The 22291-nt window shown below is 40.2% G+C and overlaps 2 protein-coding genes across 2 annotated transcripts; both read right to left on the bottom strand.

Annotated features, from left to right (window-relative positions):
* Positions 1–226: 226 nt before the first annotated feature.
* On the bottom strand, positions 227–3517 carry LOC136674604 (collagenase 3-like). Its single transcript, XM_066650676.1, has 10 exons — positions 3425–3517; positions 2772–3013; positions 2415–2563; positions 2053–2181; positions 1808–1969; positions 1550–1685; positions 1320–1453; positions 813–972; positions 619–722; positions 227–503 (listed from the first exon to the last, which is right to left on the bottom strand). The coding sequence occupies exons 1-10, from the start codon at positions 3500–3502 to the stop codon at positions 409–411; spliced, it is 1389 nt and encodes a 462-aa protein (XP_066506773.1). The 5' UTR covers positions 3503–3517; the 3' UTR covers positions 227–408.
* A 14393-nt stretch (positions 3518–17910) lies between these two features.
* On the bottom strand, positions 17911–21045 carry LOC136674307 (collagenase 3-like). The gene is made up of 10 exons (XM_066650228.1): positions 20938–21045; positions 20277–20518; positions 19949–20097; positions 19588–19716; positions 19338–19499; positions 19080–19215; positions 18850–18983; positions 18344–18503; positions 18150–18253; positions 17911–18043 (listed from the first exon to the last, which is right to left on the bottom strand). The coding sequence occupies exons 1-10, from the start codon at positions 21037–21039 to the stop codon at positions 17949–17951; spliced, it is 1413 nt and encodes a 470-aa protein (XP_066506325.1). The 5' UTR covers positions 21040–21045; the 3' UTR covers positions 17911–17948.
* Positions 21046–22291: the final 1246 nt, after the last annotated feature.

The following is a 22291-nucleotide window of genomic DNA, read 5'->3' as shown; positions in this document are numbered from 1 at the left end:
TTGATTATGTTAAAACATTTTTAAACAGTGCTCTGTGCATGTGTTTATGTTGAGGTGACGTGTCAAGACAATCCCCTGCTGTGATATCGAGCAAAAGTCAGGTGATTCTTAATCACAAACATTTTCATTAAAAAATAAATGCGATACAACTTTTACATTTATATGAATTTATTAACATTTAATTTAGCTTTAAAAAATTAGAAACTCTTCAAAGATAAATATGGAGAGAAACAGAAAAAAGCAATACAGAGTGAGTTTTACAGTAGAATTAAATAATTTTAAAATACTTTAAATAAAATATGAAACTGAATAACAACCTCTCAAATTTGCACAATAATTTACTTAAAAATTTCATATTTATCTTAACTGTGGCACACCACTGCCTGCGTGGTGCATATGCCTGAGTGATTAACACGGCAGGAAGTAGTTGTTATTGAGCACACGGAGGAGTCTTCCATAGCCAAACTCAAACAGGCTTGACCCACTGTAGAGGTAGGTGAAATCTGTAAAAAAAACGAATGAACACAAAGTTAGAGGGATTAAACAAGTGCCTTATTTTCTTTCATTTGGAAGATTTAGATTTTTCTAGAGTCTAGAGTCCATAGGTTAAATACTGACCCCTGTACTGGAAAGCTGCAGTAACTGTCCCGGTCATTCCTGGGAATCTATCTGCCACCAGTTTTTTGAATCCTTTGTCTATTTTCTTTGTGGCCTCATCATAGCTGTAAAATGATAACATGATTGTATTAGTAAGTATTATCAGAGTATTGTGTCAGTTCTTGTCATCTTCACCTGACAGTGGTGTTACCTACCTGAAGTAGTGGTTTTTGACAAAAAACAGTGTCTTGCCAGTTTCCTGGTCATAGACGGCAGCATTGATCCTCTTCACTTTAGGGGGTAGACCCATGCTACTGAGGGTCTTGGGAAATCCCTTTGCCAAATCATAACCAGAGAAAGCCCAGACTTTCTGACCTGAGAATTAAGGCCACACATCCACATTAAGTCTTAAATAAGACTAGATATCAATGGAGTGGCTCCCAGACGGGGATTAAAACTAGTCCTGGACTATATCCTTGTTTTAATGAAAAATTACATTTAAAAATGCTGTACGATCCAGGACTAGGCTTAATCCCTCTCTGGGAAACCACCCCAAAATGTTTAATAATCATCTCCATTAGAATAGATGTTAGAATATTTCTGTGAGGATTTGATAGCATTCAGCTATGAGAGCATTACTGAGGTCAGGTACTGACTTTAGATGTTCAGTACCTCATGAGAGCACCTCATCTGTCATCTGTGTCCATAATCAGCTTTCTTACCTTTAAAGATGTAAACCAAATCATCTGATGGACTCTCATACGCAGCATCAATGTTTTCAGGAGCCTCTGGCCAGAAGCTCTTGATCAGATGTTGCTGAGACTCTGTAGAGAATGGGCTGTTACGCCAGAAGAGGCTGAATAAAAGTAAAACAGAATTCAGCATTAGATGGTATTACATGGTTAAAGATATTATAATGTAATCTTAAATGTAATTTAACATTTGTGCGTACCCCTTCTTGAAGAAGAGCATCTCTCCTCGCAGCAGGGTGACGGCATCCAGGACCAGGTTTGGGTCACAGGCATTAGGGGTGACTGGAGGTGTGGGTTTAGGCTTTTCTGGGTCAACAGGTTTTTCAGTGTTTGGGCCTGTTGTGTTAATTTCACACATGTTAGTAATTCACTGGAGAAAACAATGCATTAGCAATTTATTGATTGATTTTCAACTTAAAGACACAGTTACCACATATCAGACAATTTCAGGAGCTTACCATAGATGGACTGAATACCACTGACGTCATCTTGGGGCAGAACAAAGCTCTCAACATCTCTGAAGCTGTAATTTGGATACATTAGAGCACCAGGATCCTGGGAATGGTCAAGTCCCAGAGCATGTCCGAACTCATGGGCAGCCACCAGGAACAAGTTGTATCCTGTAGTAGACCATCAGATGTTGGGATACATGAAGTTCATATGTATTGAGAGTGTTGTTCTAATCATAGGTGACAAGTCTCACCAGAATAAGAAGAGGAGGTAAAGAACTCATCGTCATCAAAATGGGTATCTCCACCAATGCCAGGACTAGGGGGAAAGGCATGAGCCAAGAAACCATTGGGTCCATCAAATGGGTAGAAATCGCCATGCTCTGTGAAAAGGAAAAAAAATAATTACACTGGTGAACTAATCTCAGGTGAAGATGCAGCTCAAACTAACACATTGATAGGGATTCAGTTGGAAGTAAAACCTAGTACAGGCCCGACAGGTTACACATCTATTCTGTCTAAAACTATGGGTTTATTCTCAACAGTAAAGTGAAGCATTATTAGTGGGCACTTTTTAATTGAGATGAATTTGAGGACCATGAGTCAGGATACTGACCTCGGACACCGAAGGAAATCATGATGTCGGCCTCACCACTGTAAATGCGATTGAACTTGAGGGGAGTGACATCGGCCCAAACTTGGAAAGCTCTCTCAATTGAAATGTCCACTTCAGCTTGAGGCATGTCAGGAGTGTAGTTCTCAATCCTGTATTGGGAAATCACAGTCTATATACAGACCCTACTGGAAAATAAAAAAAAAAAACTACAACCAAGCTCCTAACCAGCAAGTGCAGATCCAAAAATGGTTCATGATTCCCTCTGGATACATCATACACAATATACAGATTACAATGAGATTTTCTCTGGAAACCCTGAGAAAAACCAAGAGCCCAAGCTGGAATCTTCTCACATACCTGTAGGTCACCAGGTTTGTTTTCCATTTGTAGTTTGCACCAGTAACTACATATGCAGATACGTCTGGAACTCCACACCGAGGTTTCTTCATCATGTCCAATGTTTCAGTGTCCAGAGTTCCTGTCACGTTCAACCTGAAGAACTCCTGCATCTCTGCCAGTTTCACACTCATGTCATTGACCGAGCGCCCAGAAGACTCTGTGCTCTTCTCTGTCATGCCATACAACTTCTTCAGGTAGTTCTGGTGGAATCAAGATGATCTGGAGTGAGAAATCTGAGCCTAACCTTTTGAGGTTTAATTTTCCATAAGTAAGAGAAAGACATCTAAATATCTCAGCAGTTTCTAGATACAATGTTGAGATCAGATGGAAAGCTGAGTCGTGAGGAAGAAAGACTCACCAGTGAATTTCACTTGTGTCTCTTCTTGTGTTTTAGTCGAGGTCTCATTAGTCTCAAACTGAGATCATAACATTCATAATAACCCAGAACTTCAATCATGTATCATCCAAGACTAAGAACGTCCCAGTTTAGTTCATGTAAATAAAATGTTATCTGATCCAGAAAGATCTGTTTAACCACCCTTAATTCTCCAGAGCCATTAACATCCATCTTCTAAGCTACCAATGCCTCTTTAGTGAAGTGGATTTCTTACCTTTGCCAGGTGTTCTTCTTCCTTGCCAGTATGTGGTGAAATTGGGCTCGAGAGAGCAGCGATCACCAGGCCAGCCATAATGCAGAGCTGATAGAAGGCCATGTTGCTTCTTCTTCTAGGAACTGTTTGATGCTGTCTTGGGTTTCTCTGCTGGCCTTTATACTGTAAGAAGAGACAGGTTGGGCAACACTTTGACTCACTCTGTGATGTAAAATAAGGAAGGAATTCCCCTCATTTCCTTGGGCAACAGACTGCGTGGTCCAGGTCTGTTTTAAAAACAAGTTTTGTTTTGTTTTTACCTAAAAACTGAGGTTTAATGTGAACAGGGCTGTGATGACTATCTACATATCTACCTTTGAAATTTGAATTTGATTTAGTTTGATGTGATGAAGATGAGTTAATTTGCTGGCAGTTATTTAATGTATGGATTATTGTCCTATCATGGAGTGAAGGGATGTTATGGAATTTAATACAATGGAAAGAAATATTATTCATAATGTGGCCAAAAGCTTATAGACACCTGCTCATACAACCTGTCTTCTACAATGTAGCCTATTAATTAGGAGTCTATTCCTCTTTAGTAGCAGTGCACACTCTTTTAGGACAGAGTACATTTTGGCCATTGCTGTAGGGTTTTATTGCAACCAGAAGGGCAATATTGATTTCGGACACTAATACTGGATAAATTTGAATGAACAGGCTAACAAACCCCACTCCAACTATTTAAAAAGGCTTTGAAGGAGCTCTCACACTCCAGAGAACACAGTTCCTTTGTTCTTACCCCTCTTTAAACCTCTCTTGGAACATTTGGAACTGAGCATATGTTTTAATGGAAATACATTTAAAGAGATACAAATTTGATGACTAAAGACTTCAGACAGAAAATACTAAGGGACTGGAGATGCTATATTCAGTCTAAAGCCTTATTCGGATGGGATTAGTTTTACATGGGGAGCTGGGGTAATGTTAGTTTTCCACAAGATGTTAGTAGTGTTTATGGTGGATAAGAAATCACGGTGTAAATAACAGATGGCAGGGGTGTGGATGGAGTGTATAGACTGTCACAACTTTTCTGAGATCAGTTCTCCCACCACAAGCATACAGCCCTAAACGTCTTTATCTAATAGTCCTTCATAGCGGATAACGGGCGAGAAGGAGGCAAAAATGTACTAATGCTTAACACAGTTATTATAGCCGATATTATATACCGTTTAATTTTAACGACACACGTTCATAACACGCATGGGGGCTACTAGTTTAGATAAAAACACACCTACAGCTCGCATCGTTCCACTGCTGAACTTTGATTTAAACCGTGTATTTCATCACTAAACGTCCCCTTCAGTTCCTCTTTTCCTGAGAAAACCTGCAAATAACGAATTTTCCCTGAAATATGACTCAATATTACACCACATTTTAATTCGGACGGGATTAGCAGAACCTGGGGTCGTTTTTACTGCCCGTTTTACAGGAGATGATCTTTACTGAAACGGGAGCGCGCACTCCAGAAGAATGACTGAAACGGTCTTTTCGGAACGAGATACTGAGGTAATAATTACTTTACCCACAAGTCCTCAGGTAACAATTACTTTACCCACAAGTCCTCAGGTAATAATTACTTTACCCCCACGTCCTCAGGTAATAATTACTTTACCCCCACGTCCTCAGGTAATAATTACTTTACCCCCACGTCCTCAGGTAAAACTAATCCCGTCCGAACAGGTCTTAATAATAATTATGAACTAAGAGAGAAGATAGTTTATTCACCTCCGTTATTGTGGAACTTGTTGCTAGCTCGGCACGGAAAATCCCACCGGCATGGCATCACATCTATTGGTCATCATTTGAATGAGGCAGTCAGCTGTTTCTCTTTAATAGGAAGCAGATCAGTCTGCGGTTTCTGGTGAGGTGTCATTGGATCCCCAAACTAAAGAAATGATAGACAGGTTCAAAAACACACAACCAAATAGTTATGTGACCATTTATTTTCAACCAATATTTTATTTTAATTCAGAATTCATAATTTAGGGATACAAAGTACAAGTAACAACCAAGATGTTTCTTTGCAGTGATTACCAGGCAGATTATTTGTCAAACAAATTAAAACTAAAGGTATTGATTGTGAATTAACAAGTAGGAAATTTAATAAATACATACATTAAAATGAAAAAAATTAAAATAAAAATCTTGAACATAAGAATGCTAATCATTGGTGAATCACAATGTAATGTAATCGTTATATGAGATTATGAGCTTCCTGAACCAATTGAACCAATACGATTTTGTTAGTTATTTTATTTTACTTAAATTGATAAGTTATGAAAAGCTACAAGTACTCCCCTATTCCACACAACTATAGCTTAATGTTCTATTTTTAAGTGTATGTTGTAACGGCCAGTATTCAGTAACGGATTTGCTGTCTCTTGAAGAGCCCTTATGCTAGGTGCGCAGGAGTGGAGGTAGCTAAGAGAAGAACCGTGTGTGGGTGTGTGTTGTGCTGTACGGCAGTGACCACTGGATCTAGCTCTTTTGTTTTTGGTTACACCTTTGTTTCTGTAAGTAACACTGCTGATGAGCTTTGTATGTCCATGTATGAATGGGCAAGTGACCTTATGAGGCCATATTTATTTCGGTCTAATTGCAAAATAAACGAGCAAGTGAAATACCAAATACTGTGTACGAGTGCCTGCTCTATGTGCTTCGTGCTTCACCTGCCGCAAACCTGACTACTATCTGGGTCAGAGCTGGAAACCCCAACAGGACTGGTCTCGAAGCGTTACAATGTTCACTTCATACAATGTACATTACCATTTTTCTTGCAGTGGCAGGATATTTCTTTTCATATTTCCCATATTTGCTCATACAAGGGTATTATAAACTCAACCCATAAAACACAGGTAAGTGTACCTATGTAAACAGAAAAGGCTGGACAGTTTATAAAAGGCAATAAAAACCCTAGGGTGGCACGGTTGCACAGCAGGTCGTATCGCAGTCACACAGCTCCAGGGACCTGGAGGTTGTTGGTTCGAGTCCTGCTCTGGGTGACTGTCTGTGAGGAGTGTGGTGTGTTCTCCCTGTGTCTGCGTGTTTCCTCCTGGTGACTGTTTGTGAGGAGCTTGGTGTGTTCTCCCTGTGTCTGCGTGGGTTTCCTCTGGGTGCAAACAAATTTGTTTCCTCCCACAGTCCAAAAACATGTTGGTAGGTGGTTTGGCGACTCAAGTGTCCATAGGTGTGAGTGTGTGTTGCCTTGGGAAGGACTGGCGCCCCCTCCAGGGTGTGTTCCTGCCCTGTGCTCAGTGATTCCAGGTGAAACAAATCGATTGTACTATGTACAAAATGCATGTGTTTCTTATTGTACAAATGTAAAAAATATGATTTTATTCGCAAACCTTTATTTTGAAAATGTGCAACAGAGATTAACATATTTTGGCAGCGAGTCTGATAAGGTGGGTCTTTAAGCCTTCATTAAGGCGCCTGTTCTAATATAAAGCTGCTCCATACATCAGCTTCACTGGCCTCTGATTTACCATCAGAGTCTGGCTTATAAAGTTAGTTTTTACCAGCTCTGGGCTTGAGGTCAGTTACGAGAACAGTTATGAAAGTGGCTTGTATATAACTGTTAGGGAAACAGAGGAGGATTTTGAGAGTTACTGAGTACAGAGTTTGCGGCTGCTAACTTTAGCCCAATTAGCTCACTTTTTTATATTAGACATAGATTCTAGTAATAAGTGCTTTTCTTTGGTTTCTGTATCTAAACAAAAATGGTCAAAGTCACACTTTGTATCTGTGGAACCCAAGATTTGTTGATGACAAAGTGTTATAGTCAGGTTTTTGAGAGTTACTGATGAACAAGTGCTAGTGTTATGCCTGCTAACTTTAGCCGGATTAGCTCAGTTTATAGAGTTGGTGCTATTTCTGTCAGTTGCTGTTGTAATAACAGCTAGAGTACCAACAACGTTACACTTTATGTCTGTAATAACAAGGTCCAGCTTCTATTATAAGGTAAAATATGAGTTTTATCATGTAGCCAACATCATTTTATTCGATTACACACGTTCCCCTGGCTCAACGTCATCTGAAGCCCACAGAGTCTTTGCCCATCTCTGTAAACATCACTTGGAGAGAGTGGGGCCTGCATGTGTTTCTGAGAGAGAGACAGGGAATGTATATTAGTAGAAGCCCAGAGAGTCGGTCATGTTTATGTGAGTGAGTGAGAGACAGAGATGTGTGTGAGACTTCATTTCACGACAGTACAGAAAACGTGAATTACACTCAGCAGCAGGAAGGGAGTGATCAGGAGACAAAAAGGCCAATTCTTACATTGTACTGTTTGGGAACTGAGGATACTAATTGTTGCTGTTTAGTGGGTGAATTTTTTGACTATTTTTTGACTCCATATTATCAAGGCCATTACTACATCGCTGAATACTGATGATGGAGCAAGACGTACAATTGATCTACGGCATCAGGCATCACTTAACCAATAAGAATGTTTAGACTGACATCATTCATGGACAGCCCCCTTATTATCATCAAGAGCAAGGAAAACTCGAAAAAAAATAATGAATGCAGAGAAAAATAGCTATAGAAATACATAAATAATAAAATGAATGAAAAAATAATAAAAATACAGTCATTCATTCATTATCTGTAACCGCTTATCCAGTTCAGGGTCGCGGTGGGTCCAGAGCCTACCGGGAATCATTGGGCGCAAGGCGGGAATACACCCTGGAGGGGGCGCCAGTCCTTCACAGGGCAACAAAGACACACACACACATTCACTCACACCCACTGACACTTTTGAGTGGCCAATCCACCTACCAACATTTTTGGACTGTGGGAGGAAACCGGAGCACCCGGAGGAAACCCACGCGGACACAGGGAAAACACACCAACTCCTCGCAGACAGTCACCCAGAGCGGGAATCAAACCCACAACCTACAGATCCCTGGAGCTGTCAGGCTTGGTAAACAAGAGAGACGCTCGCGGGTGTTTAGCAGGAAGAGATTTACTTCAAAGATGTGCAAAGCACACCGTAAAGAGAAGGCAGACACAGCAAAATGGACAATCCAAAGAATAGTGAGGTACAGGCTGAGGTCAAAAACACAATGTACTAAACAATAGCAGTCCGGATCCAAAAACACAGAGTCAAGAAGAACGTAAGGTAGGGTCATACACGGTTTGGCTTTCATTAATAAGGTTCGCTCGGTATGTAACAGAAAGTTTAGCAATACTTCGCAAATAGTAAATGCAACAGCCTGGGTTTATATAGTCAGTGAGTGATTATGATTAAAACAGAACAGCTGTGAGTTAAAACTCAGGTGACCCGGAGCGCACGAGAGAGTTCCTATTGGTTGGTGGAGTCATGGACCATCAGTTGAACCATGGGAAGTGAAGTCCTCGGAGTCATTCACAGACTCAAGTGGTACTGCGTCCTGAACTGAGGGAGGAAGCGAGACGTCCGCAGAGACAGGCGTGACAGTATCCCCCCCCCCCCTCCCCAAGGAGTCTGGCGCAGTCGGAGAACGAGGTCGACCAGGACAACTCGCACCGGAACGAGCAGGTAAGCCCCCTGAACCACCTGAGTCAAGAAGGTGTTGAACGGAAGAACTCCTCCCAGGACAACCCCCAGAACGTCGAGCAGTAGGAACCCTTCCCGTGCCAAGTGGTTGAGACCTGGGGCGTCCTCTAGGGCGAGGGGCTGGTTTGTCAGGATGGAGATGGTGGAACTCCAACACCAAGGCAGGATCCAGGACATCATGGGCAGGAACCCAAATCCTCTCCTCCGGACCATAACCCTCCCAGTCTACCAGGTATTGCAGTTGACCACTCCTCCTCCTGGAGTCCAGCAACCCACGAACCTGGTACACCGGGACTCCATCCACAACCACCGGAGACGGAGGTGCCTCGCCTGGTATCACCTCGTCCAAAGGACCTGGAACCACAGGCTTTAGAAGGGATACATGAAAAGACAGTGAAACTTTATACTGTTTGGGTAGATCCAACTTATACGTAACAGCATTAATCCTTTCCATAACCTTAAATAGGCCGATATATTTAGGAGTCATTTTCTTACAACCCCCTTCAGATCTGAAGTCCCGCGTTGAAAGCCAGACCCGATCTCCAGGCTGATAGAGTGGAGTATCATTTCTATGGCGATCAGCAAAGTTCTTATATCTGTTTAGTACCCTTTCAATGTGTTGGTGAGTAGATTCCCAGACCTCTTCACTCCTTTTCATCCAGCTGTCTACAGCTGGGACTTCGGTAGTCACCGCTGTCCAGGGCATGATAGGAGGTTGATAACCCAAAATACATTCAAATGGAGTGATACCCGTTGTTGAATTTACTAGGGAATTCTGTGCCATTTCAGCCCAGGGGAGAAAACGAGCCCACTCTAACTGGTTCTTGTGGCAATATAATCTAAGGAATTTACCCAGTTCCTGGTTCACTCTTTCACATTGTCCATTGGACTGAGGATGATAACCAGAGGTTAAACTTACATTGACCCCCAGATGTTCAAAGAATGCTGCCCACACCTGGGAAGTAAATTGTGGACCTCGGTCTGATACAATGTCTTCAGGGATTCCAAACAGTCTAAACACATAATTGAACAGGGCTTCTGCAGTTTCAAATGCTGTAGGTATCTGAGAAAATGGAATAAATCTCACAGCTCTTGAGAATCTATCTACCACCGTTAACACGGTGGTGAATTGCTGTGAAGGAGGTAAATCAGTGACAAAGTCAACTGCTATATGAGACCATGGGCGGTTAGGAACAGGTAATGGAAGCAATTTTCCAGCAGGCAAAGTCTTTGGGGTCTTGCATTGTGCGCAGACTGTACAAGATGCAACAACACGATGAATATCCGCTGACATGTTTTCCCAGCAATATCTAGCTTTTACCAATTCTTGAGTACATGTCTCACCTGGGTGACCAGAGGTAAGTGAAGAATGAGCCCAAGTGATTAAATAGTCTCTGAATTCAGTACGGACATATTTCTTGTTGACGGGGCACTGAGAGGGAATGCTCAGGGATTCTAAAGCCTTATCAATTTTATCATCTACTTTCCATCTAACCGCAGCCACTACCACCCCGGGTGACAGTGTCTTCTCAGTTTGCTTCTCCATGTCCTCTTCCGTAACAAACTGTCTAGACAAAGTATCAGCTTTAGTGTTACGTGAACCCGGGCGGTATTTAATGTTAAATTGAAAACGCGAAAAGAAAAGTGACCAACGAGCCTGACGGGGATTGAGTCTTTTAGCATTATGTAAGTATTCTAGATTTTTATGATCAGTTAAAACTAGGAATGGATGTAGTGCCCCTTCCAACCAGTGACGCCATTCCTCGAGAGCCAATTTAATGGCTAATAATTCCCTGTCCCCTATACCATAGTTTCTTTCTGTAGAAGTTAATTTGTGGGAATAAAAGGCTACGGGATGTAGTTTCTTAGTAAGATCTGAATGTTGTGAGAGAACCCCTCCAATACCTACATCGGAAGCATCTACTTCCACAACGAAAGGCATTTCCGGATTAGGGTGATGTAGAATTGGTGCTTTAGTAAAAGCCTCTTTAAGTCTTTGGAACGCAACGTCAGCTGGACTGTTCCACTGGAGTTTTCTAGGGGACCCTTTAAGTAGTGAAGTCAAAGGAGCAGCTAGTGTGCTATAATCTCTAATAAAGCGGCGGTAGAAATTAGCGAACCCCAAAAATTGTTAAAGACCCTTTATAGTAGTGGGAACTGGCCAGTTAATAACAGCGTCCACTTTGTTGTCGTCCATAACTACCCCTTGACTACTAATTATATATCCCAAGAAAGAGATTCTTGGTACATGGAACTCACATTTCTCTCCTTTTACATATAATTGATTGTCTAACAATTTATGGAGAACTTGACGGACCTGTTGAACATGAGTTTTAAGGTCTGGTGAATAAATTAAAATATCATCCAAATATGCAATAACAAATTTTCCCAGCATATCTCTCAGTACATCATTGATAAAAGACTGGAAGACAGAAGGTGCTATTGCCAAACCAAAAGGCATCACTAGATATTCATAATGTCCATTACTAGTTGAAAAAGCGGTCTTCCATTCATCTCCCTCCTTGATTCTTATCAAATTATAAGCGCTACGGAGGTCTAATTTAGTAAAAACCTTCGCTCCCCTAATCTGTTCCAAGGCTTCAGGCACTAATGGTAATGGGTATGGATATCTTTTGGTTATTTGATTTAGACCTCTATAGTCGATACATGGTCTTAAACCCCAATCTTTCTTCTCCACAAAGAAGAATCCCGCTGATACTGGTGAAGTGGAAGGACGAATGAAACCCTGTTGTAACGCTTCCTTTATGTACTCTTCCATTGCTTGGTTTTCGGTTTGTGTGAGAGGATAAATCCGAGCCTTAGGAAGATTAGCTCCCTCTATGAGGTCTATAGTACAATCATAGGAACGATGTGGAGGAAGTGACATGGCCTTTAACTTGCTGAATACTTCAATAATATCTCTATACTCATGAGGAATGTCGCATCTTGTACTAATATCCGGGCTCTCAATAGATGTTGAATGAATATTAATTTGTGGTCTTGACAGACAATGTTTGAAACAGTGTGGAGACCAAGACAACACCTACCTTTCCGACCAAGAGATAACTGGATTATGTTTCATTAACCATGGCAACCCCAAAATAACTGGATAGTCCGAAGAGTCTATAACAAATAAACTGATTTTTTCCTTGTGCAGAGCGCTGGTCTCTAATAAAACAGGAGCAGTCATTTGAGAAACCAAACCAGTTCCTAGGGGGTCTCCATCAATAGCTGATAGTTGTAGGGATCTTTCCAGAGACAAAACAGGAATTTTCAACTCCTTCACCACAGCCGCAGTTATGAAGTTTCCTTCTGCTCCCGAATCAATCAAGGCTGAAAACATAGGAGAACAAGCCTGAGAGCAGTGAATAGTCACTGGAAGAGTGAAGGACCTCGAAAAAAGCCCCTTTATGATTGTACTCACCAAATTAGCCTGTGGAGGCGTCTCGCGCTTTCCAGGGTTAGGTGCCTGATATTTGCGCGGACGAGCCGGACACTGACGTAGAACGTGATCAGCTGCGCCGCAATACATCCATAAACCTTTGTGTTGACGGTGAAGCCTTTCTTCTGGTGTCAGACGCGACGAATCACATTGCATGGGAGTAGGGTACTCGGATGCCTGATGAGTGAAAGAAGCAGGTGCTGGAAACGCCCTGTTGCGATGTTGCCGCAGGATAGGAATGTGGAGGCCCTGGGATATCTTTCCAATATTGCGAGGTTTACAAGTACTTAAAAGATGGTCGAGACGAATAGCCAAGTCGAATAATCCCTCCAATGTGAGATTTTCGTCCCTACAGGCTAACTCCGACTGGATGTCCCCATTAAGTCCGTTGCGAAACACAATGAGTAACGCGGGTTCATTCCAGCCGCTACCGGCAGCGAGAATACGGAACTCTAATACATAATCCGCCACGGATCTGCTGCCTTGACGAATTTTAGCGATTAGTTTGCCATTAGATCCCCCCTCATTAGGACGATCAAAAACAGTTTTAAAGTCTTTTTCAAATCTATCGTAAGAGAGACTCTGTACATTAGGCCAAACGGCCGTAGCCCAATCAAGTGCTTTACCAGTCAACCGAGATACTAAAAATGATATACGAGCGAAATCAGAGCATGGAGGGAAGCTATTAAAATATAACGAGCACTGTAGCAAAAACCCCTTACATTTGTCCATGGAACCATCATATTTCTCCGGTTTACTCACGCTATAGGGAGATGATGGAACAGAAGAAGGTATAACTTCATTCGAGGTTGATGGAGGTTCGAGCAAAGGGGCAGGAGGTCGCTGGTGAACAAGACCTTTTAAATGTTCAGAAATAACCGCCATTTGCTCTTGTTGCTGGCTCTGTTGTTGCCTCAATAGAGTTACAGACTCCGATAATTGCTGCAATATAGAGTGATGTTCTCCTAACAACTGTCCTTGGTTACCGATAGCAGTTGTTAAGTCACCAGAACCCGCCGTCTGCATTTTAAAGGCGAAGTATTCTGTCAGGCTTGGTAAACAAGAGAGACGCTCGCGGGTGTTTAGCAGGAAGAGAGTTAATTCAAAGATGTGCAAAGCACACCGTAAAGAGAAGGCAGACACAGCAAAAGGGACAATCCAAAGAATAGTGAGGTACAGGCTGTTGTAGGAAACAATTGTATTACTTTATGTTTGTGGACAAATATCCTTAAATGATGATTAGTTAAAATTAAGCATTTATAAGTGAAATCTTGTATCTTATATGCATTTATATGAATGACTAACTGGCGTGATGACTCACCTTCATAATTTTTAAACGTCTAACCTTGAACAGATGTGCACTTTAGGCTTTTAGCACGCTCACATTAATCACAAGTGTAGGGGGGCTGAAGTGTCTCCCTAAATTTTGCTCTCAGGGAAAGGAGGCATGGGAAAGAAAAGGTATATTGTCAGAAGCTATGATGAATGTCTTTGGGGTCACGGGATGCATGTGAAACTTGCACGCGAAAGACCTGAGTACTAACGTGGAATTATGTATATTAATATATGCTAATCAGCCAGAAACGCCTTGCCAGCAGGGGACACGTCATATGGGGTATAACTGTGGAGTCAGATCTTGGAGAGGTCAGAGCTTTACGTGGAAGGGGTGTTACACTGTTTTTTCATGTATTAGTTCTTCTTTTTCTGTATTGTTAAATAAATACTTTGATTTGCTTTGAACTTCACTCGACTGGTTTCTGCGACTCTTCCGGAACGAACACGTCTCCCCGAAGAGGGAGGGTGTATTTTGGACCTTTTGGAGATTTTCTAAATTTTAATTACTTTGAGAACGGTCCAAAAGAACATTTAAATCTTCAAGGCTGAGGTCAAAAACACAATGTACTAAACAATAGCAGTCCGGATCCAAAAGCACAGAGTCAAGAAGAACGTAATGTAGGGTCATACACAGTTTGGCTTTCATTAATAAGGTTCGCTCGGTATGTAACAGAAAGGTTAGCAATACTTCGCAAATAGTAAATGCAACAGCCTGGGTTTATATAGTTTATATGGTTTATATATACAGAACAGCTGTGAGTTAAAACTCAGGTGACCCGGAGCGCACGAGAGAGTTCCTATTGGTTGGTGGAGTCATGTGACCATCAGTTGAACCATGGGAAGTGAAGTCCTCGGAGTCATTCACAGACTCAAGTGGTACTGCGTCCTGAACTGAGGGAGGAAGCGAGACGTCCGCAGAGACAGGCGTGACAGGAGCTGTGTGACTACAACAGTACCTGCTGCACCACCGTGCCGCCCCGAAATAATAAAAATAAACAACAAAAATACATAAAAAAAAGAAAAAATAAATTTAAAAGTTACATATATATAAAGAGGAAATATACATAGAAAAGAATAAAAATAGTAAATAATACAGAAATAAATACACTGAGTAAAAATAAATGCACAAAATAAAAAATATACATTAATATAAAATTATATAATTATTAATTATTTATTTATTGTTTTTAAATCCTTTATTCCTCTTTTCTTTCTTTAATTCCATGTTTGTTTATTTATTTATTTATTTTGGCAGGTTTGGTCGCCCACAGTAGAATGTTGTAATGCTCTGTTGCCTCTGAGGCAGATTCCTGTACATTTGAGTTATGATTGCTGCCTCTGAAAAATATCGGTTTATAACACGGTATTTGAAAATCTCTGCCTAAGGTTTGTTAACCAATCACATTCACTCCTGCCTGTTGGCTAGGTAACGGTTACATCTGGGGCTTCATAAACACATTAGACCAGTTTCAAACGTACAAACGGCAGCAAAATGCTGAGGAAGCATCTTTAGAATTTTATAAAAATGTTTTTTGAATACAATCAAGAACATCGTCTTATAATGGTATTGTAACATGTAATTTGATTTATTTTAGTGCATTGTTGTTTTGAGTACTAATCTGTAAAGGGAAACGTTATCATTTATTTAAAGAAGGCCTCTCCTCACTCTTCTCCTGAGGTAAGTATTCCGCCATTTTAGGGTTAGAAGCCACAGATGTTTATCCTTGTCTGTGTCATGATTGTTGTATGAAGCTAGCAGACTAACAGCAGCAGGGAAAAGCACATCACATGCTATTTCAAATCCAGTTCAATAGGTGGCGCCAGTGGCCGCTGACTAAAGGAACTGAATGTATGTTTCTCAATATTATAACCCGCCATATTCGTGCACTGCGCAGTTCTACACTGTTCTACATACTGTTGCTCTGCTGAGTTGCTCAGTTTCTGTTGTTCGCCCTCTAGTCCTTCATCTGTTTATTGGGTATTTTACCTATGTTTGCTCTAGTGTCGTATAGTGACGCTGCTGTTTCTTCTTTATTGTGTCTTATCATTTCTTTACTTACGTTATCTAATAGCGGTAACGGATCCTGAATATAAATAAATGTGTAGTTCTATAGATAGACAGGACAAATAGACGGGCAAAAAGAACGACACCAAAAACAACACCATATAGCTGCCTTGAATTTTATCTGACCACTTATTTTTAAACCAATATTATTTTTATTCAGAAATTATAACATAGGGATACAAAAGACATGTAACAACCAAGATTTTTCTTTGCAGTGATTACCAGTCAGATCATATGTCAAATAAATGAATAAACTTAAAGGTATTGATTGTAAATCAATAAATAAGTAAGTAAAATAATAAATAGATTTAAAAATAATAATATAAAATAATCATTTATAATATAAAATAGTGGGAAATCAAAGAGTTTTGGACCCTGAGAATGCTGAACCACAGTGTAATTTAAAGTCATTGTAGCTTATGAACTTCATGTCCATTTTGATTATATTGTTTTTCAGCACATTTACTATGACCCATTCCATATATCATTGCAGTTTTAGTTTTGTTTTTAACTTGAATCAAGGCTTTTAATGAATTTCTTTCATTTTTTGAAATCAATAAGTTATGAAAAGCTACAAGTACTCACCTATTCCACATATTAAACCTTCGTTTACCACACAACTGGACTTAAAGGTTATTGTTCACTTCATACAGTGTACAGTACCATTTTTCTTGCAGTGACAATGTTTCCCGTATTAGCTCATACAAGGATATTATAAACTCAACCCATGCAACAGTGATGGACTCAGACTGTTTGAAGGGGTGAAAAAATAACAAGGGCACCTACTGCATTACATAGGACCCCACTAAGAGAGATGTTACAGGGGCACTGTGTTATGTTTTCTCACTTGGAAGAGCATCTGAAAGGGTACTTCACAAGTTTTATTTATTTATTACAAAGTGGATGTTGAATTTATCCCATTTTGGGGGCATCTGTAGGGCACATATTCTCCACTAGCGAGGCTTCCATTAGGAAACTTACCCATATTCTCTCTTATGTAGATACAGCCTTTGCATGCCACTTAATAATGCCCCCCTCTCTATTGAAAAGCAAGCATATAAGAGCACATCTTAAGACACATTATTGAATTTTCTTGGTATAGAGTCACATCATCATAATTTATTGGAAGAAACTGCACCCAAGAGGGCACTCAGTTATTTATTTGTCATATGAAATGCAGCCAATACACCAATTTGTCTTGTTTTTGCCACTCAAGGGGGCATTTCAGCAAGTTCTTTTATATATTATATATATTATATTATATATAATTTTTTGATATTTTAGTTCTTTCTCCTTTGCTTAACAGACCAGATGACCAAAATAAACATTCTAAAGTTGTCTCTAAACAATTCAATAGTTTTTAGTGAATATAAACAGATTTATTTTTTTCCTAAATGTTACTCTATACAAAATTTTTGTAACCAACTTAAAATAGCTTTGGAATATTGTCTTTGTGTTTTTGTCAGTTAAATAAGGCTCTGGGAGAATTAACAGATGACAGATTCTTGATTTCTGCACTGTACACAATGTACGAACAGTTTTGGAAATGGGTGGGTTTTATTTAGAACTGAATCTGCATCTGAAAAAAATTCTTAGAAGAGATTTTTGAGCCTTACAGAATAAGTTATATTATTAAAAAATATGTGCTCTTCACGGCACCACACTACCCTCATTAACTGATATTCTGTGTATTGATTATGTTAAAACATTTTTAAACGGTGCTCTATGCATGTGTTTATGTTGAGGTGACGTTTCAAGACAATCCCCTGCTGTGATATTGAGCAAAAGTCAGGTGATTCTTAATCACAAACATTTTCATTAAAAAATAAATGCGATACAACTTTTACATTTATATGAATTTATTAACATTTAATTTAGGTTTTAACGATTAGAAACTCTTCAAAGATAAATATGGAAAGAAACATAGAAAAAAGCAATACAGAGTGAGTATTACAGTAGAATTAAATAATTTAAAAATACTTTAAATAAAATATGAAACTGAATAACAGCCTCTCAAATTTGCACAATAATTTACTTAAAAATTTCATATTTATCTTAACTGTGGCACACCACTGCCTGCATGGTGCATATGCCTGAGTGATTAACACGGCAGGAAGTAGTTGTTATTGAGCACACGGAAGAGTCTTCCATAGCCAAACTCAAACATCTTTGACCCACTGTAGAGGTAGGTGAAACCTGTAAAGAACGAATGAACACAAAGTTAGAGGGATTAAACAAGTGCCTTATTTTCATTCATTTGGATGATTTACATTTTTCTAGAGTCCATAGGTTAAATACTGACCTCTGTACTGGAAAGCTGCAGTAACTGTCCCGGTCATTCCTGGGAATCTATCTGCCACCAGTTTTTTGAATCCTTTTTCTATTTTCTTTGTTGCCTCATCATAGCTGTAAAATGATAACATGCTTGTATTAGTAAGTATTATCAGAGTGTTGTGTCAGTTCTTGTCATCTTCACCTGACAGTGGTGTTACCGACCTGAAGTAGTGGTTTTTGACAAAAAACAGTGTCTTGCCAGTTTCCTGGTCATAGACGGCAGCATTGATCCTCTTCACTTTTGGGGGCAGACCCATGCTGCTGAGGGTCTTGGGAAATCCCTTTGCCAAATCATAACCAGAGAAAGCCCAGACTTTCTGACCTGAGAATTAAAGCCACACATCCACATGAATTCTTAAATAAGACTAGATATCAATGGAGTGATTCCCAGACAGGGATTAAACCTAGTCATGGACTATATCCTTGTTTTAATGAAAACTTACATTTAAAATGCTGTACAATCCAGGACTAGGCTTAATCCCTCTCTGGGAAACCACCCCAAAATGTTTAATAATCATCTCCATTAGAATAGATGTTAGAATATTTCTGTGAGGATTTGATAGCATTCAGCTACAAGAGCATTACTGAGGTCAGGTACTGACTTTAGATGTTCAGTTCCTCATGAGAGCACCTCATCTGTCATCTGTGTCTATAATCAGCTTTCTTACCTTTAAAGATGTAAACCAAATCATCTGATGGACTCTCATACACAGCGTCAATGTTTTCAGGAGCCTCTGGCCAGAAGCTCTTGATCAGATGTTGCTGAGACTCTGTAGAGAACGGGCTGTTACGCCAGAAGAGGCTGAATAAATGTAAAACAGAATTCAGCATTAGATGGTATTACATGGTTAAAGATATTATAATGTAATCTTAAATGTAATTTAACATTTGTGCGTACCCCTTCTTGAAGAAGAGCATCTCTCCTCGCAGCAGGGTGACGGCATCCAGGACCAGGTTTGGGTCACAGGCATTAGGGGTGACTGGAGGTGTGGGTTTAGGCTTTTCTGGGTCAACAGGTTTTTCAGTGTTTGGGCCTGTTGAGTTAATTTCACACATGCTAGTTATTCACCGGAGAAAACAATGCATTAGCAATTTATTGATTGATTTAACTCTTAAAGACACAGTTACCACATATCAGACAATTTCAGGAGCTTACCATAGATGGACTGAATACCACTGACATCATCTTGGGGCAGAACAAAAGTCTTAACGTCTCTAAAGCTGTACGTTGGATACATCAGGGCACCAGGATCCTGGGAATGGGAAAGTCCCAGAGCATGTCCGAACTCATGGGCAGCCACCAGGAACAAGTTGTATCCTGTAGTAGACCAGCAGATGTTGGGATACATGAGGTTCATGTCATGTATTGAGAGTGTTGTGTTCTAATCATAGGTGACAAGTCTCACCAGAATAAGAAGAGGAGGTAAAGAACTCATCGTCATCAAAATGGGTATCTCCACCAATGCCAGGACTAGGGAAAAATGCATGAGCCAAGAAACCATTTGGTCCATCAAATGGGTAGCCATCACCATGGGCTGTGAAAAGGAAAGAAATTAATATACTGGTGAACTAATCTTGGGTGAAGATGCAGCTCAAACTAACACTTTGATAGGAATTCAGTTCGAAGTAAAACCTAGTACAGGCCCGACAGGTTACACACTTATTCTGTCTAAAACTATGGGTTTATTCTCAACAGTAAAGTGAAGCATTATTAGTGAGCACTTTTTAATTGAGATGAATTTGAGGACCATGAGTCAGGATACTGACCTCGGACACCGAAGGAAATCATGATGTCGGCCTCACCACTGTAAATGCGATTGAACTTGAGGGGAGTGACATCGGCCCAAACTTGGAAAGCTCTCTCAATTGAATTGTCCACTTCAGATGGAGACATGTCAGGAGTGTAGTTCTCAATCCTGTAGTGGGAAATCACAGTCTATTTACAGACCCTACTGGACAATGAAAAAAAACTACAACCAAGCTTCTAACCAGCAAGTGCAGGACCAAAAATGGTTCATGAGATAATGAGACAATGAGATTTTCTCTGGAAACCCTGAGAAAAACCAAGAGCTCTAACTGGAATCTCCTCACATACCTGTAGGTCACCTGGTTTGTTTTCCATTTGTAGTTTCCACCAGCAGCTACATATGCAGATACGTCTGGAACTCCACACCGAGGTTTCTTCATCATGTCCAGTGTCTCAGTGTCCAGAGTTCCTGTCACGTTCAACCTGAAGAACTCCTGCATCTCTGCCAGTTTCACACTCATGTCATTGACCGAGCGTCCGAAAGACTCTGTGCTCTTCTCTGTCATGCCATACAACTTCTTCAGGTAGTTCTGGTGGAATCAAGATGATCTGGAGTGAGAAATCTGAGCCTAACCTTTTGAGGTTTAATTTTCCATAAGTAAGAGAAAGACATCTAAATATCTAAATATCTCAGCAGTTTCTAGATACAATGTTGAGATCAGATGAAAAGCTGAGTTGTGAGGAAGAAAGACTCACCAGTGAATTTCACTTGTGTCTCTTCTTGTGTTTTAGTCAAGGTCTCATTAGTCTCAAACTGAGATCATAACATTCATAATAACCCAGAACTTCAATCATGTATCATCCAAGACTAAGAACTTCCCAGTTTAGTTCATGTAAATAAATTGTTATCTGATCCAGAAAGATCTGTTTAACCACCCTTAATTCTCCAGAGCCATTAACATCCATCTTCTAAGCTACCAATGCCTCTTTAGTGCAGTGGATTTCTTACCTTTGCCAGGTCTTCTTCCTGCTTGCCAATAGGTGGTGATATTGGGCTCGAGAGAGCAGCGATCACCAGGCCAGCCATAATGCAGAGCTGATAGAACGCCATGTTGCTTCTTCTTCAAGGAACTGTTTGATGCTGTCTTGGGTTTCTCTGCTGGCCTTTATACTCTAAGAAGTAGAGTAGGTTGGGCAACACTTTGACTCACTCTGTGATGTAAAATAAGGAAGGAATTCCCCTCATGTCCTTGGGCAACAGACTGCGTGGTCCAGGTTTGTTTTAAAAATAATTTTTTGTTTTGTTTTTACCTAACAAATTTTTTTAATGCAAACAGAGCTGTGATGACCATCTACCTATCTGCCTTTGAAATTTGAATTTGATTTCGTTTGATGCGACGAAGATGAGTTAATTTGGTGGCAGTTATTTAATGTATGGATGATTGTCCTATCATGGAGTGATGGGATGTCATGGAATTTCATACAATGGAAAGAAATATTATTCATAATGTGGCCAAAAGCTTATAGACACCTGCTCATCCAACCTGTCTTCTACAATGTAGCCTATTAATTAGGAGTCTATTCCTCTTTAGTAGCCGTGCACACTCTTTTAGGACAGAGTACATTTTGGCCATTGCTGTGGGGATTTTATTGCAACCAGAAGGGCAATATTGATTTCGGACACTAATACTGGATACATTTGAATGAACAGGCTAACAAACCCCACTCCAACTCTTTACAAAGACTTTGAAGGAGCTCTCACACTCCAGAGAACACAGTTCCTTTGTTCTTAACCCTCTTTAAATCTCGCTTGGAACATTTGGAACTGAGCATATGTTTTAATGGAAATACCTTTAAAGAGATACAAATTTGATGACTAAAGACTTCAGACAGAAAATACTAAGGAAATGGAGAAGCTATATTCAGTCTAAAGCCTTATTCGGATGGGATTAGTTTTACATGGGGAGCTGGGGTAGTGTTATTTTTCCACAAGATGTTAGTAATGTTTATGGTGGATAAGAAATCACGGTGTAAATAATAGATGGCAGGGGGGTGGATGGAGTGTATAGACTGTCACAACTTTTCTGAGATCAGTCCTCCCACCACAAGCATACTAGTTTAGATAAAAACACACCTACAGCTCGCATCGTTCCACTGCTGAGCTTTGATTTAAACCGTGTATTTCATCACTAAACGTCCCCTTCAGTTCCTCTTTTCCTGAGAAAACCTGCAAATAACGAATTTTCCCTGAAATATGACTCAATATTACACCACATTTTAATTCGGACGGGATTAGCAGAACCTGGGGTCGTTTTTACTGCCCGTTTTACAGGAGATGATCTTTACTGAAACGGGAGAGCGCA

This window comes from Hoplias malabaricus, chromosome 18 (genome assembly GCF_029633855.1).
Source record: "Hoplias malabaricus isolate fHopMal1 chromosome 18, fHopMal1.hap1, whole genome shotgun sequence".
NCBI classification, from domain to species: domain Eukaryota; kingdom Metazoa; phylum Chordata; class Actinopteri; order Characiformes; family Erythrinidae; genus Hoplias; species Hoplias malabaricus.
Note: the sequence above shows the minus strand (reverse complement) of the source record. Positions and strands in the feature narration are given on the sequence as shown.

Coding starts and splice junctions, on each gene's coding strand:
- LOC136674604 (XM_066650676.1), bottom strand. CDS start 3,502: ATGGCTGGCCTGGTGATCGCTGCTCTCTCGAGCCCAATTTCACCACAT. Junction 1,970..2,052: donor TACCTCCTCTTCTTATTCTG/GTGAGACTTGTC, acceptor GGTCTACTACAG/GATACAACTTGTTCCTGGTG. Junction 973..1,319: donor TTTGGTTTACATCTTTAAAG/GTAAGAAAGCTG, acceptor CTTAATTCTCAG/GTCAGAAAGTCTGGGCTTTC.
- LOC136674307 (XM_066650228.1), bottom strand. CDS start 21,039: ATGGCGTTCTATCAGCTCTGCATTATGGCTGGCCTGGTGATCGCTGCT. Junction 19,717..19,948: donor GATTTCCTTCGGTGTCCGAG/GTCAGTATCCTG, acceptor TCCTTTTCACAG/CCCATGGTGATGGCTACCCA. Junction 18,254..18,343: donor GTCAAAAACCACTACTTCAG/GTCGGTAACACC, acceptor ATCATTTTACAG/CTATGATGAGGCAACAAAGA.